General features: G+C 47.9%; 1 protein-coding gene across 5 annotated transcripts in view; it reads right to left on the reverse strand.

Moving 5' to 3' along the window:
- Positions 1-17,394, reverse strand: part of MAP3K6 (mitogen-activated protein kinase kinase kinase 6) — an 82,149-nt gene that overhangs the window by 7,146 nt on the left and 57,609 nt on the right. For 4 of the 5 annotated variants that reach the window (XM_033957306.1, XM_033957307.1, XM_033957309.1 and 1 more), the window contains 4 exons: positions 10,101-10,206; positions 7,195-7,429; positions 6,936-7,048; positions 4,062-4,156 (listed from right to left, as the gene is read on the reverse strand). In XM_033957306.1, the coding sequence (XP_033813197.1) occupies positions 4,062-4,156; positions 6,936-7,048; positions 7,195-7,429; positions 10,101-10,206 (549 nt within the window). Of the gene's footprint in view, positions 1-4,061; positions 4,433-6,935; positions 7,049-7,194; positions 7,430-10,100; positions 10,207-17,394 lie in introns of all 5 variants that reach the window. The other variant, XR_004540498.1, reaches the window with a different exon arrangement.

The raw sequence follows: 17,394 nt of genomic DNA on the forward strand, positions 1-17,394 counted from the left end.
AAAAGCCAGATTTTCAGATGTTTACAGAAAAGTTGGAGAGAGCTCAGGTTCCGATAAAAGCACAGATTAAGAGATAAATTTGTCAGATAATACTGTCTTAATTCCTTTTCTGAGAGCGCCATAGGACACCATGGCTCCGCTGATATAATTACCCAACCAGGACTGTTGTTTGCTTGCTTGAAAAGCCAGCATCCTGTCTAAATAAGACCTAAGTTTGCAGCCTAAAATCTTCGGGTAAGCAAATAGGTTGCAATTCCTGGTTATCTTCACGGGGATATATAGCACAAAATGAGATAGCAGGTGTGTAGGTGCCAATCCCCAAACTGACTTAAAACAGAGGCAAGAAAATTTAAACATTACTCGTGCCTCCACTGGTAACCAGTGCAATGATTGGGGTCGAGCTAAGGAACTGGGTCATTAGCACTCAGACTTGATGTGGTGGGTCAGAAGAGTGGGCAGACTTGATGGGCTGTAGCCCTTTTCTGCCGTCATTTTTCTATGTTTCTAAGGACTGATATGATCGCTTATATAATAGAAGCCTCTCCTTTCAGGCAGGACTTTGGAACAAATGTTTTAGTAGTTTGATCTTAAAGTTCTTTTTCTTACCAGGCCTTTAGAAGATCGTAAAACTTATCTGTTTGATAAATATGTATAATCTAGATAAGTTAATAATTTCTCAGTGTTATATTTTATATACAATGTACTCTGCTTTGTGGTGTAAATTTACTGTTTTTATACAGTTCTTACTTATTGTAATCCGCTGTATATAAATAAATGTATTAGTATTTAAATGAGCACTCCTTGTAATGCTAAAAAGGGAAGAGAAGGGAACGCCCACTCCTTACCGGGGAATTTTTTTATGGCAGGCCTAGAGCTGCCGATAGCTGTTGTGTGTCTGTATGTTGTATATGTCCTGCGCCTAACACATACGCAACAGCAGCTAAAAACCTCAGCCGGCAGCCTCGCTCTCGTCCTGTTGGCCCCATCTAATTGGAGCTCCGGAGCCATGATCAGACGAGCCGGCAGCGGAAGCTGCGAACAGCTGAGCCGGCAGGACTCACCGGAGCCACCGATCAGCTGAGCCAACACGGGAGAGCAGAGCCGCATTCAGCTGAGCCCAGCAAAAGAAAAAATCGCTCCCAACCCGGCTTTCTTTGCTGTTTGCCCAGAGCTTTGTGCATCCAGTTCAGAATGAATCACAAGGCCTGGACAGAGAGAAAAATTGAAGAAATTCAAGTCGCAGCTCTCCTCAAATTTCAGCACTTTTTTTTTTTTTCTGTGCAGCTTGGCTGCCCTGTGTCCAATGTGCTTACTTTTGCAGTCTGGATCTTATTTATTGTAAATATTTTATTCAATTTTCTATACCGTTCTCCCCAGGGAGCTCAGAACAGTTTACATGAACTTATTCAGGTACTCAAGCATTGGGGCAACAGGGAGATTAGGTGACTTGCCCAGGGTCACAAGGAGCAGCGGGGGTTTGAACCCAGAACCCCAGGGTATTAAGGCTGAAGCTTTAACCACTGCACCACTCTAGAAATCAAAATGTAGCAGAAGTGAGCCAAGTAGAGGACAATCAAGCCATTGTGACATCACTGATGAGGTTGGCTCTTATTGGTGGAATGAGGCATTATGATGTCACAATACCAGCTCTGGTTATCACAGGCTGAAACTCTTCACACTATTTATTTATTAAATTTTCTATTCTGTTCTCCCAGGGGAGCTTGGAATGGTTTACATGAATTTATTCAGGCATTTTTCCCTGTCTCACAATCTATCTGGGGCAATGGGGGGGTTAAGTGACTTGCCCAGGGTCACAAGGAGCAGCGTGGGTTTGAACCCACAACCTCAGGGTGTTGAGGCGTTACCTTTAACCACTGCGTCACACATTCCCCTTGGATTGCTGAACTCAGAAGCCAGCAGGGAAGACAAATTTCAAAGTCATGTTATGTGGAAGTGAGACTTCAGCACATCTTTACTTACCTCTACACAGTTACTAGAACACTCTCGTTGCTTCATTCTTTTGAAGTAGCTTTATGCGAAACCCAGATCTGAGTGAGGCAAGCTCGCAATAGAGCACGTTTTTGTGGTATTGCGCTTTGCTAACGATTATTTTTTGTTTTTTGAATGTTTCTAAAGCCACGTGAGAGGAGAAGAACCAGTTACATGATTTTAGTCCCACAAAGCGCCGTGATTTGAAAAGCCGGAAGGATCCCCAGACGTGTCCTCAAAAGGAAGACACGTGAAAGTGTCATTTTTTTTGTAGGTTTGTGCTGGTGTCAGGTTCGCTGGTCCTGAAGAAACGATCGTGAACCTTGACGTGAAATTTTGTTCTCAGTGGTTCAACGTTAAGAAATTTTTTTTTTTTACTTTATTTTTTATTAATTATCACATTATTCACAAGCAATACAACTTGCTTAAGAAATACAGAATCATTATCCACCAAGTAAAAAATGAAGAAAAAGAAAATAAATTCACTAATTAAATCATAGTAGAGCTAATTCTTTCTCAGACCACCATTTATCAAAGGAAGCAATCAAAATTACAGAGAGATATTATATAGGAATTATGAAATCTTAAGAAAAGGCTTCAAACATCTAGAAACATTAAGAATTTTTGAAAAAGTTCAACGAGAACTCATTAATGCTATCACGAAAGTTTTTTTTTTTTTTATGCCTACGATGTGGAAGAGGTAGGGTCTTTTGACTCATCCCGTACTGACGCTTTTTCTTTCGTTTGAACATAAGAATAGCCTTACTGGGTCAGACCAATGGTCCATCAAGTCCAGTAGTCCGTTCTCACGGTGGCCAATCCAGGTCACTAGTACCTGGCCAAAACCCAAAGTGTAGCAATATTCCATACTACCCATCCAGGGCAAGCAGTGGCTTCCCCCATTTCTTAATAACAGACTATGGACTTTTCCTCCAGTAACTTGTCCAAACCTTTCTTAAAACCAGCTACGCTATCCGCTCTTACCACATCCTCTGGCAACGCGTTTCAGAGCTTAACTGTTCTTGGAGTGAAAAAAAATTTCCTCCTATTGGTTTTAAAATTATTTCCCTGTAACTTCCGAGTGTCCCCTAGTCTTTGTAATTTTTGACGGAGTGAAATATCAATCCACTCCACTCAGGATTTTGTAGACTTCAATCCTATCTCCCCTCAACCATCTCTTTTCCCAGCTGAAGAGCCCTAACCATTTTAGGCTTTCCTCATACGAGAGGAGCTCCATCCCCTTTACCATCTTGGTCGCTCTTCTTTGAACCTTTTCTAGCGCCGCTATATCTTTCTTGAGATATGGAGACCAGAATTGAACGCAATACTCCACATGACTGGCGTTTGGCCGGTTTATTAAATAATGGAGAGTTTTCTTTTTAACTTAAATGTATGCCATTTCCCTCCACTCTCCTGTTAAAGATTAATTGAGGATATATACTGTATGCATAAAATGTGCCTATCTGCTTTGGAGAAGTACAACTTGAACGGCTGATTTTATAGATGGAACTTTATCTTCATTGAGTAGTTACATTCACTACAAGGTAACAGGTTGGTATTGCCATCGGTCAAAGGGACTAAGTGTGAATATATCAAATTTTAATAACTTCTGCACCTACATCCCTCCCTTGCCATGGTGTCCTGGAGTGGAGGTGTGGCCTAGTGGATATAGCTACTGTCTCAGCGCCCCGAGATTGTGAGTTTGATCCCAGCAGCACTCCTTATGACCCTGCACAAGTCACTTTAATCCCTCCATTGCTCCAAGTACCACAGACTGAGAGCCTGCTGGGATCGATAGGGAAAATACTTAAGAGTACCCGATTACTGTTCAGTGTATTAAGCACTTTGGGTGACTCTCTTCATGAAAAAGGCGGTTAAAGTCCCAATATATAAATATACATTAAAAACTCCCCCCACAGACGCTTCAACAAGACACAATTCAGTGTTACCTTACTGGATTTTTGAAGGGAACCGATTGGACGAGAGGAAAGGTCACAGCGAGAAGGGAGGTGGGGGGCAGCTCTGCAGTGTTTCATGCAGGGTAGAGGGCTGGTGGCTGGAGGGTCCCTTACCGTATTTATCGTGCTTTCATTCGCCCCTAGACGCTGTAGCCACTGAATGAGCGTGGGGTCGGCAGTGTCTACCCTGCTCTTCCTCTGCTGAAGATCTAAATCGCAGGAGAGTCAAAAACATAATCAACTCCTGCATCAGAAACGAAACCTGAGCAGCCAACAGCGTGAAGAGTTAACCGAGTGTCTCGGACATTCAAGAGACAGGTCACAAGAGGCATACTTATCTCTAAGTACAGTACTTCCAAACACTTAGCTGCTACGGTTCTGCAATTCCTGAAAGGCCTTCCACAGCCTGCGCTCTGGATCACACTGTTCCCATCACAGCCTTCCTCAAGCTTTTAGAAGGTACAGAGTGCTCTTCTGGCTTGGGGCTGTATTATTTGTGATAACCACAAAAATGCAGTGAACAATGTAGTCAGAACAAGTACAACGGAGCGGCATCACAAACAGGAAGTCAATAGCAGCTTTTGTTTATTAAGCAACTGCTGTGGCCAAACCAGCTGCGGCTCTGCTTTTGTTTTTTGAGCTATGGCTTGTGTAACCACAGGCACAGAACCACGGATATTGGTGAAGATTGATACCTTAACTATCACTGAACCAAGCCAGAATAGGGACAGTTCACGTATTTATATATGTTAATGGGGCTGGGCATCGATTACATTTTTTGATCACATGATTAATTGCAATTAAAATTTTTAATCGCCCAAAGCACCCCCTCACATATTCTCCTGTATAGTGCAATATATACATAGCAGAGGTAAATTCTCAAAACTGAGACGTTTCAATTCATTGTCCCATAGAAAGGCGGTATGTCAAAACCCCATTACACCCCTTACTAAACTAAAAATCTAATAATTTATCTTACCTTTGTTGTCTGGTGATTTTATCTTTCTAATCATCTCGTTCTGCTTCTCTGGTTCTGTATCTCTGTACTCTTTGTCTATTCACTCTTTTTTTTTCTTTCTCTTTACTTCTTATCCTATAATTCATCTTTCGCAATCAACTTTTCTTCCTCCTTTTTCAATCTATCTAGTTTCCATCTCTTTTCTTCCCTTCCATTCATAGGCACTATCATCTCCCTCCCATTCCTTTCCCTTTATGAGTACCATCTCTTCCCTCCTTAACATTTCTCTCCTTCCCTCCCCTGTCACCATCTCCTTGGTTTCTTTCCGTCCCTATTTGCAGAATCTGGCCCTCTCCAACATCACCCTACCCCCGTCTGCACCTCTTTTTTCCAGCAGATCTTCATATGCTCCTTCCTCTCTCCCTGTTGTTGGGTCTCTCTCTCTCTACCTCCTTCCCTCTCCCTCCATAGTCGGGCCTCTTCTCTTTCTCTCCTTCCTCCCTCCTCCACTTGTGATCAGGTATTTATCTCTCTCTCCTTCCTCCCTCCCTCCCCCTATGATGCATTTGGGTCTCTCTCTCCTTTCTCCCTCCCTCTAACCTTTCAAGTAGAGCACTATCAGCAGACTAGCCGGCTCCAGACTCTCGTGGTCTTTTCTGTCCCAGAGACTGGACCTAGCTAGCCTGCTGGCAGGGCTCTGCTTTAATCACTAGCACTACCAGCGGGCCATGATAGGTATGAGAGAGAGAGCGAGGGAGAGATATAGTGGACTGTGGTGGACATCGTTATCATCAGGTGGTGGGCAGTGGCATCAGAGGCAGCTGGTGGGCCATGATGGTGGCAGCTGAAGGCAGCAGGTGGGGTGCAATGGTGGCAGCTGGAGGGCCAAGGAGGCAGCAGCTGGAAGCAGATGGCAGGTGGTGCTAAGGGGGGCCTGCTTTAATGTGTGTTAAAATTTTTAATGTAGGCTAACCATTTAACACGTTAATCACATGTGTTAAACGTGCAGCCCCAGCATGTACAATCCCTGATGCAGCCAGTCTGACGAAACGTAGCCACGTCGGGCATCTCACCCCCCTCAGTTGCTTGATAAATAAAGGCTCTTGAAACCTTACAGAACCAGGCCCTCTTTCTGAACAACATTCAGTCTCAATCAAGAATAAACAGGCAAAAATGAGTGCACCCACCTACAAACTTATAATCACTTAATTAAGCCACGAATAAATAAATGAAACAAGATTTTGGTGTCGTTTGTGCCCAATTTAGCTACACAATTTGAAGAATTGGATAAGTTCTTTTTACAATTTGTTTATAACTTGATTGAAAAAAAAAAAAAAAAAAGAGGCGGCAAATGATTTTAAGTTGGGTGGCTGCACCGATTTTAGCATTTCCATCTTTTAATTGAAACAGAATATTTTACGATACCTTCTCATTTGCATGTTGGTCTTTTGGGGCATAGGGACACAGAGGAGCAATGCCGGACACAGGGGGAGTGGAAAGCGACTTAGAGCGGTGATAATGAATGTGGGGAGATGGACACAGGGGAATACTGGAAAGGGACACGGCGTGGGGAAATGAGAAAAGTCTTGAAAAAGCGTACCTAACTCCCACTCGCTTGTAAAGCACCCATATCTCTTATCATTGCCCCTCTGAGAAACTCCCTAACCCCCTACTTGTCCTGTTTGTCCGCTCGATTAGATTGTAAGCTCTACTGAGCAGGGACTGCCTCGTGAATGTTTAACGTGCAGTGCTGCGTACATCTGGCAGCGCTATAGAAATAAGTAGAAGTAGTGGTCTTTTGAAAAAAAAAAATATCGGCTACATTTTTGTGGTTCTCTTATGTTACGTTGCTTTGGCTGTATTATTTGACATGTTTCTATCCCACACCGGTGGTACAATGTCAGCAGTCTAGCCTCTCCTGCGAAGAGGTTCTGGTCTACAAGTCACAGTTTCTCACTACTGAACCTGCTGCGTCCTCCTAGGTGAAAAGTGTCACGTTGCTAGCACGGGGGGCGGGGGGGTCAGCGCACCTGTCAGTTTGGCGCCTTCTCGGAGTAGCAGGATATCCTGCTGGGCCTGGTGCAAAGCTCTCAGCAAAAGCTCCTGGTATCTCCTCTCTTTCTCCAGCAGTTCGGCCAGTAACCTGTAGACCAGGACATAGGAAAGGTGTCAATCTTCATCCTCCAGCACCTGGACCATGGAAGACTGAATGAAATCCACTACTGCAGGCAGGGGACGGAAGCCTGGTACCAGTGCTGGGATCCCCCTGTGCAGCCTAACTCTACCTACCTGCTGCTTTCCACTCTGAGCTGGCTGAGCTGTGCCACGAGAGGTGAAGAGACAAGATTCTGGGATACGGGCCCACTAAGGGTGCCCCTGTCGGAACTCAGGAGCTGAAGGCTAAGGTCATCCGACGCAGGCCGACGCTTTTGACTGGTTGATGCTTCCAGCTGTGCATCTTCCTCCTCCTCTCCCTCGCTTGGCTCTTCACGATCTTGTGCAGACCGTAGCTGCACTTTCAGTTCTGGAATACAGACAGAGATGCAATGTGCTGTAGTCAAATTGGACAACCTTTTGTGGGAGAGAGGGGGTGGGGCCCAGGGAACAGTCAGTTTGACACCCATATGCTATTATATAATAGGCTCTCACGGAGTAGCATCAATTTGCTAAAAGAAGGTGCCCCCTGGTGGGCAGTGTTTCCCCAATTCGGTCCTGGAGTACCCCCTTGCCAGTCGGGTTTTCAGGATATCCACCATGAATATAAAAAGTTATTCACGCCTATGGTCCGCCCGCATCCCCCACGAACACGGAGGGAGAAGTGTAGTAGCAACATTCCAGAGCCGAGATTGTGATGTCATAATGCCTCATTCCACCAGTGCCTAAGAGCCAACATCATCAGTGATGTCACAATGGCTTGACTGTCTTATAATTGGCTCACATAAGAACAGCCATACTGGGACAGACCGAAGGTCCATCGAGCCCATCCTGTTTCCAACAGTGGCCAACCCAGGTCCCGAGTCCCTAGCTAGATCCCAAGTAGTAAAACTGATTTCATGCTGCTTATCCTAGGAATAAGCAGTGGATTTCCCCAAGCCATCTCAATAATGACTTATGGACATCTCTAATAGGAAATCATCCAAACCTTTTTTAAACCCCGCTAAGCTAACTGATTTCACCACATTCTCTGGCATCAAATTCCAAGAATTTAATTACATGTTGTATGAGTAAATATTTTCTACGGTTTGTTTTACATCTACTATATACTAGCTTCAACACATGCTCCCTAGTCCTAATATTTTTGGAAAGAGTGAACAAGCGATTCACATCTACCCTTTCCACTACACTCAGTATTTTACAGAGCTCTATCATATCACCCTTGAGCCATCTCCTCTCCAGGCTGAAGAGCCCTAGCCGCTTTAGCCAAAGGCAACAGCCCCACTGCCAGCCTAAGGAGGAAGACTTCAGGAAGGAAGAGCATTTTCACGCATATAATACATGGGTGGGCAAGTTATGAGGGCTTATTTTTTTTAGATTTTTTTTTTTTAACATCTGCACCCAATTTGTGTGTGTTATTTGTGAAACTACAGTAATTGGCACATATGGTTTTTTTCTTGAACTAGTCTTTAAGCCCGTTACATTAACAGGTGCTAGAATAGATGTGTCTGTCTGTCTGTGTTTCTTTATCTCTCTCTCCTTGGCCGCTGTCTGTATCCTTCTGTCTCCCCCTCCCCCCCCCGAGCAAAGCTGTCTGCCCCCAGCACCCACCTCCCCCCCAAATGTCTCTCCATGGCCCTCTTCTGTCTTCCCCCCCAGAGCAAAGCTGTCTGTCCCCTTTCCCTATCTCTCCATAGCCCCTTCTGTTTCCCCCCCAGCACACCCCTCCCCCCAAAGCAGCCCCCTATCCCTCTCCCTGTCTCTCCATGGCCCCTTCTGTCTTCCCCCCAGAGCAAAGCTGTTTGCCCCAAGCACACCCCTCCCCCCAAAGCAGCCCCCTTTCCCTCTCCTGCTGACTCTCTCTCTGGCCCCCTTTCTCTGTCTTTCTGTCCCTCTCCCTGCCCCTGTGTCTTTCATTTTTCCCCATTTCCCTATGCAGCAGCAACAGCATTTCCCTCCTATCCCCCCCCTTTCCTGTGTAGAAGCAGTAGCTGCATTTTCCCCCACTCCCCCTTTCCCTTTTCTTCCCTCATCTTCCCTGCTCCGTTCGGCCCCTCCCCCTTCTTTTACTGCCGTTGTCGATCCGGCCTGCTCCTGACCCTCCCACCGCCGACAAACCTCGGGACTCCAGCCGCGTAGGCAGCACTTTAAACACGCTGCTTCGCGGCCTTCTACTGGCGATTTCCTCTGCCGCGTCTGTCCCCGATGATGTCATCAGAGACGCGGCAGAGGAAATTGGCAGAGAAGGGTGCAAAGCAGCGTGTTTATAGTGCTGCCTACGCGGCTTGAGCCGGGAGGCGACGGAGAGGGCAGGGGGTGCTAGCGGCCGGCAGCGGTGGAGAGCAGGGAAGGGCGCGCATGCCACTTGTCTTGCCTCGCGCGAGCCCAGACCATAAGCCGCGCATGCGCACTTCCTATGTGTGCTACAGCTCACGGAAAACGGATGCACGCATAGGAAGTGCGCATGCGCGGCTTACCATTTTATTATATTAGATAACCATTCCCCTCTTTTACTAAGGCATGCTAGTCATTTCAGCACAGTCAAAATATATGTTATAGCTAGCAATATTTAAGAAAGCAAGATTCTATATATATACATTTTTTGAACACTGCAATGATTGGGTGGTGAGGCGGAACAGATTGCCTTCATGTCTCTGAGCAGAGTTCTACTGAATGTTATATGAATATTACCAATGTAATTGTGATATAGTGACTTTTCCATTTGCACAAGTCATTTTAGCACGGCAAAACTCTAACACGTCCATAGAATATAACGGTGCTTTTCTATCATGCTGATGAAGTTCTTGTCTATGTATTTTATAATGTTTTGCCGTAGACTGCTGTGATTTGCATATGCTAAGCAGTATAGTACAGTGTTAGTAAACCATAAAGTGATACAACGCAGTTATTCCTACAAAACAGTCTGTCCTCGTATGAAGGTCTCTCAGGAAACCAGTCACACAAGATGAGCGTTCTGTCTGATCAATTCTGGGCAAGCGGCAGCAGAAGCCTGCAGAGGAGGGTGCCCTTGGCGAACATACCTGTAACGAGGATGGTGAGGGCGCTCTGTACAGCCTGGCAGATCAGGTTGTCTAGTGCAAACATCCAGTGAGGCTTGATTTGGTGGTGCCGGAGGACACGCTTTACCTAGGACAAAGCAGGTTCAACGTGAAGTGGTGCATGGGCTTGCAGAAGTCGTCAGATTGGCAACATTACACCACAGGAACACCCCAGCAACCCCAGCAAGAAACAGCCAAGGAACGCTGTTGCTTCATGGCGGATGTCTCTAACCGCCATCATGGAGGTTCACAAACCATGTTTTCAGGCTCTCTCTCATGAATATTCATTAAAGACAGCCTGAAAACCAGCCCGGTGTGCGGCTCTCTGTGACTGTTGTTTAACACACCCTGTGCTATACACTGAGCATGTCTGCCATGGCCTCATTGTCACATGTCTACAGCCAAGTCAACTTATCTGTGAATTGTCCAAGACCTCCTTTGGAATTAAATGGAGAAATTATACATTATAAGTTTTCAAACTACCCAAATTGATGCAAAGTCTGGATCTACCTTTTTGTGGTCCATGCACCTGTTTTAAAAGAGAAATTATGTAAAGAATTTTGCTTTGGAAAAAAAAAAAAAAAGCAGGAACGACACTTAACACCTGCTTTTTGTGAAGACAGATGTTCACACACAGATTTAAATCCGCATGAGTACTGTTCCTTTCTCAAAAGAACCAAAGAACATCCACACTGGGTCAGACAAATGGTCCATCTAGGCCTGTATCCTGTTTCCACAGTGGCCAATCCAGGTCACGGGTTATCTGGCAGAATTCCAAGATTCTACAGCTGAGACTGTGATGTCATAACACATCATTCCACCAATGCCTAAGAGCCAACCTCATCAGTGATGTCACAATGGCTCAGTTGTCCTATACTTGGCTTACATAAGAACATAAGAATAGCCAAACTGGATGAGACTAATGGTCCATCTAGCCCTCTATCCTGTTTCCACAGTGGCCAGGTCACAAGTACCTGGCACAAACCCAAATAGTAGCAACATTCTAGAATTCCAGAGAGTAACAAGATTCTGGAGCCCCCAAGAGTAGCAAGATTCCAGAATTCCAAAAAGTACCAAGGTTCTATGTCAGGGATGTCAGAGTCCCTCCTCGAGGGCCGCAATCCAGTCAGGTTTTCAGGATTTCCCCAATGAATATGCATGAGATTTATTAGCATACAATGAAAGCTGTGCATGCAAATAGATCTCATGCATATTCATTGGGAAATCCTGAAAACCTGACTGGATTGTGGCCCTCAAGGAGGGACTTCCCAGGCAGTGTGTGGTGCAGTGGTTGAAGCTACAGCCTCAGCACCCTGGAGTTGTGGGTTCAAACCCCGCACTACTCCTTGTGACCCTGGGCAAGTCACTCAGTCCTCCTTAGCCCCAGGTACATTAGATAGATTGTGAGCCCACCGGGACAGATAGGGAGTACCTGATTGTAAAACCGCTTAGATAACCTTGATAGGCGATATATAAAAACCTAATAAACTTGAAACTTATGTCTGTCTCAATAGAAGACTATGGACTTTTCCTCCAGGAACTTGTCCAAACCTTTTTTTAAACTAGCTATGCTAACCGTTCTTACCACATCCTCTGGCAATGCATTCCAGAGATTAACTATCCTCCGAGTGAAAAAGCACAGTTACTTACCGTAACAGGTGTTATCCAGGGACAGCAGGCAGATATTCTTAACACATGGGTGACGTCACCGACGGAGCCCTCGGTACGGACCTTTTTAACTAGAAGTTTCTAGTTGGCCGCACCGCGCGTGCGCGAATGCCTTCCCGCCCGACGTAGGAGTGCGTGGTCCCCAGTTAGGATAAGCCAGCTAAGAAGCCAACCCGGGGAGGTGGGTGGGACGTAAGAATATCTGCCTGCTGTCCCTGGATAACACCTGTTACGGTAAGTAACTGTGCTTTATCCCAGGACAAGCAGGCAGCATATTCTTAACACATGGGTGACCTCCAAGCTAACAAAGAGGGAGGGGGGATGGTTGGCCATCATGAAAATAAATTCTGTAACACCGATTGGCCGAAGTGACCATCCCGTCTGGAAAAGGCATCCAGACAGTAGTGAGTAGTGAACGTGTGAACTGAGGACCAAGTGGCAGCCTTGCAGATTTCCTCGATGGGCGTGGAACGGAGGAAAGCTACAGAAGCAGCCATAGCTCGGACTCTGTGGGCCGTGACAGCACCTTCCAGTGAGAGACCGGCCCAAGCATAGCAGAATGCAATACAGGCAGCAAGCCAATTTGAAAGTGTCCGTTCGGAGACAGGACGACCCAAACGGTTGGGATCGAAAGACAAAAAGAGCTGAGGGGATGTACGGTGAGCTCTGGTACGATCAAGGTAGTAAGCAAGGGCACGCTTACAGTCCAGCGTGTGCAGCGCCTGTTCCCCAGGGTGCGAGTGAGGCTTAGGGAAGAAGACGGGCAGCACAATGGACTGGTTGAGGTGAAAAGCCGAGACCACCTTGGGAAGGAATTTAGGGTGGGTACGCAGAACAACCTTGTCATGGTGAAAAACAGTGAACGGTGGGTCAGCAACCAGTGCATGCAGTTCGCTAACTCTCCTGGCAGAGGTGATGGCAATTAGGAAAAGTACCTTCCAGGTAAGAAGCCTGAGCGAAGTTGTGGCAAGAGGCTCAAACGGAGGCTTCATGAGTGCTGAGAGAACTACATTCAGGTCCCAGACGACAGGAGGAGGCTTGAGAGGCGGCTTGATATTGAAGAGCCCTCTCATAAATCTGGAAACCAGAGGATGAGCCGTGAGGGGTTTTCCGAGGATAGGCTCATGAAACGCAGTGATGGCACTGAGGTGGACTCTGATGGAGGTAGTTTTGAGGCCAGCTTTGGACAGCGAGAGCAAATATTCCAATACAGTTTCCACCGCTAAGGAGGTGGGTTCCTGATGATGCCGGAGACACCACGAGGAGAATCTGGTCCATTTCTGATGGTAACATTGGAGGGTGGCCGGTTTCCTGGAGGCGTCCAAGACGAGGCGGACCGGCTGAGATAGATTCTCTGGAGAGGTCAGCCCGAGAGAAACCAAGCTGTCAGGTGGAGCGAAGACAGATTGGGATGCAGTAGAGACTGATGCTGCTGTGTAAGTAGAGTAGGAAACACAGGAAGAGGAATGGGCTCCCTGGAGCTGAGTTGGAGCAGGAGGGAGAACCAGTGTTGTCGAGGCCACCGAGGGGCGATGAGAATCATGGTGGCGTTGTCCCTGCGGAGCTTGGACAAGGTCCGCAACATCAGAGGAAGTGGAGGGAAGGCATACAGGAACCGGTCCCTCCAATCGAGCAGGAATGCATCCGGGGACAGACGGTGAGGAGAGAAGAGTCTGGAACAGAAGAGGGGCAGTTGATGATTGTGAGGTGCTGCAAAGAGGTCCACCTGCGGCGTGCCCCATCGAGCAAAGATGGAGAGCAGAGTCGGAGGGTCCAACGTCCACTCGTGAGGTTGAAGGATGCGGCTGAGATTGTCGGCCAGGGAGTTCTGTTCGCCCTGGATATATACCGCCCTGAGAAAGAGATTGCGGTCTGTGGCCCAGGTCCAGATGCGCAGAGCCTCCAAACAAAGGGGGCGAGATCCGGTGCCGCCTTGTTTGTTTATGTAGTACATGGCGACTTGATTGTCTGTGCACAGGAGGAGGACTTGAGGACAGAGGAGATGTTGGAAAGCCTTGAGGGCGTAGAACATGGCTCTGAGTTCTAGGAAATTTATGTGATGACGACGCTCCTGTGGGGTCCAAAGTCCCTGGGTGCGTAGATCTCCCAGGTGAGCTCCCCACGCATAGGGGGATGCATCCGTGGTGATGATCATAGAGTGAGGGGGTAGATGAAAAAGAAGACCCCTGGAAAGATTTGAGGAGTTCAACCACCATTGGAGAGATTGCTGAAGAGATGATGTCACAGAGATGGGATGAGAAAGAAGATCTGTAGTCTGTGACCATTGGTTGGCGAGGGTCCACTGAGGTGTGCGAAGGTGGAGACGTGCCAGAGGAAGGACATGCACCGTCGAGGCCATGTGACCCAGGAGGACCATCATCTGACGGGCAGGAATGGAGGGATGCAGAAGCACCTGACGACAGAGGTGGAGCAGGGTTTGCTGACGATCGGAGGGGAGAAAAGCCCTCATTAGTGTGGTGTCCAGAACTGCTCCAATGAACTGAAGTCGCTGGGTGGGAAGCAGATGCGACTTGGGGTAGTTGATCTCGAACCCCAGGAGGTGGAGGAGAGAGATGGTGTGATGAGTAGCCTGTAGCACAAGTTGAGACGTAGGTGCTTTCACCAACCAATCGTCCAAATAGGGGAACACCTGGAGGTTGTGAGACCTGAGAAAGGCCGCCACTACAATAAGGCACTTGGTGAAGACCCTGGGTGAGGAAGCGAGGCCGAACGGTAGCACCTTGTACTGATAGTGGTGGTGCAGCACCTGGAACCGCAGGTAGCGGCGAGAATTCTGATTGATGGAGATGTGAGTGTAGGCCTCTTTGAGGTCCAGGGAACATAGCCAGTCGTGTTGAGAAAGAAGAGGGTAGAGCGTGGCAAGGGAGAGCATTCTGAACTTCTCCTTGACCAGACACTTGTTGAGGTCCCTGAGATCAAGAATGGGACGGAGGTCTCCCGTCTTTTTGGGTACCAGGAAGTAGCGGGAGTAGAATCCCTGACCCCTTTGATCTGGAGGTACTTCTTCGATGGCATTGAGAAGGAGGAGGGATTGAACCTCCCTCAGGAGGAGGGGGGTTTGAGATGAGTGTGAAGCAGACTCTACGGGAAGATTGTCCGGTGGAAGAGTCTGGAAATTGAGAGAGTAGCCGTGGCGGATGATGTTGAGGACCCACTGGTCCGATGTGATGACCTCCCAACGGCTGGAGAATATGGTGAGACGACCTCCGATTGGTTGTGGAAGAGGTAGCGAGGGTGGATGACTGGCTATGCCCTGGAGAGAAGAGTCAAAAGGGCTGGGATTGCTTAGCAGGCTGAAGAGGCTTGGAGGGTTGAGTGGCCTGAGAACGAGCCTGGGCATGGTGCTGCTGTTGACGGGGCCGCCGAGGTTGTTGAGGAGGCGGATTGAGTGGCCTGGCTGAGAACCTGCGCTGATAAGATGACTGAGGTCGATAAGGTCGGGCAGGCGGAGCCTTCTTTTTTGGTTTGATCAGGGTGTCCCACCTTGTTTCATGGGCGGAGAGTTTCTGGGTGGTGGAATCCAGTGACTCTCCAAAAAGTTCATCCCCGAGACAGGGGGCATTGGCTAGACGGTCCTGGTGGTTGATGTCCAGGTCGGAGACTCTCAGCCAGGCCAAGCGGCGCATGGCAACGGCCATGGCAGAGGCACGGGAGGTGAGCTCGAATGAGTCGTATATCGAGCGGACCATAAACTTGCGCAGCTGAAGAAGGCCAGAGATGTGCTGTTGGAACAGCGGGACCTTGCGCTCCGGGAGGTATTTCTGAAGGGCAGACAGCTGCTGAACCAAATGTTTCATGTAAAATGAAAAATGGAATGAATAATTATTTGCCCTGTTGGCCAGCATGGCATTCTGGTAGAGCCTCTTGCCAAACTTGTCCATGGTCTTACCCTCTCTGCCAGGAGGGGTAGAGGCATAGACACTGGAGCCCTGAGTCTTTTTCAAGGTGGATTCAACAAGAAGGGACTCATGGGGCAATTGAGACTTGTCGAACCCTGGAATAGGGATGACTCGATAGAGGTTGTCCAGTTTACGTGGAGCCCCCGGTACCGTAAGGGGATTCTCTAAGTTTTTGTAAAAGGTCTCCCGTAGGATGTCATGCACGGGGAGCTTGAGGAACTCTTTAGGAGGCTGTTCGAAATCTAAAGCCTCCAGGAAGGCTTGAGACTTCTTTGAGTCAGATTCTAAAGGAAGGGACAGGGCTGCAGACATTTCCCTCAGAAATTTAGAAAATGAGGACTGCTCCGGTTTGGAGGTGGCATCGGGTGCCGACGGGTCCTCCTCAGATGAGGAGGGATCCTCCTCGGTACCGAGAGGGGTTTCCTCCCATAAGTCAGGGTCCCGGACCTCTGGTGCATGTCGAGACACCGGGGTGGAAGGTGAGGTATGGCGGGTCTTGGATAAAGATTTTCCAGACCGCACCGAAACGGTACCAGGAGAGGAAGACCGGCGTCGATCCTGGTCCCGGGAAGAATGACGCACTGCTTGGTGCCGAGGAGGATCCGTTGTGGTATGGGAGTGCACCACTGGATGGGCATGAAGCTGCTCAGCCGAAAGAATCGGCATGGAAGTATTGATGGGTACCGAAGGGGTGGATACCGGGGGCTCGGTACGGGGCTCGGGCCGGTCTGGTACCGGAAGGAGCGGTGCCAGGATAGTGGGCAACAGGTGTTTGAGCTGCTGCTGCAATTGTTCCTGGAGTTGAGCCTTTAAGATGGCCGAGATACGGTCATCTAGGGGTGGCATCGGAACCGCTTTCTTTTTCTTCGGTTCCTTAGATGCCGCTCCACGCCCCGGCGATGAGGAGGCCGATGGCAAAGGAAGATAAAAAAATGGAAAAAAGCGCGAGCGGGAAGGCAAAAAGTGGTTTCAACGGCCGTTGAAAAAACACACGCGTCTTCTTCGCTCCGCGGAAACGAAGAAACTGGGGACCACGCACTCCTACGTCGGGCGGGAAGGCACTCGCGCACGCGCGGTGCGGCCAACTAGAAACTTCTAGTTAAAAAGGTCCGTACCGAGGGCTCCGTCGGTGACGTCACCCATGTGTTAAGAATATGCTGCCTGCTTGTCCTGGGATAATATATTTTTTCCTATCGGTTTTAAAAGTATGAGCGTATTTCCCTGTAACTTCAAGTGTCCTCAATCTAAAAACGTAAGTGGGAATGTTCAGCTTGACAAAAAGCACATGCTCTGTTTCACAGCCCAAAACCTATTAGCCATATGAAGTGTGAGCAGTAGTCAGCTGGGAAAAGAACAGGTACTCCCGAATTTTAAAATCCTTTCAGGACCCTAGGCAGCTCCTGAAGCTATTTAGGGGGCGAAGCAAGCAGTAAAAATCAGATCCAGGAACCTTCATAATGCAGGGGGGAGGGGGGGGGCTGAAAAATTCTCAGCCCAACCAACCAACTTCTTAAATTCTGAGCGTTATTTTGCCACAGTAGCTGAAAAGAGCGTTATTTCGTTAAGTGCCAATTTGCCGAAACAAAATTCTATGTTTTTGGCATCGTTTCAGATCATTGATTAATCCACATTATTCTCTTCTTGGTTGGGCCGAGAACTTTTCAGCACCCCCTCGTAAGGGACAGCCA

The sequence above is a fragment of the Geotrypetes seraphini genome, chromosome 8, assembly GCF_902459505.1.
Source record: "Geotrypetes seraphini chromosome 8, aGeoSer1.1, whole genome shotgun sequence".
Classification (NCBI taxonomy): domain Eukaryota; kingdom Metazoa; phylum Chordata; class Amphibia; order Gymnophiona; family Dermophiidae; genus Geotrypetes; species Geotrypetes seraphini.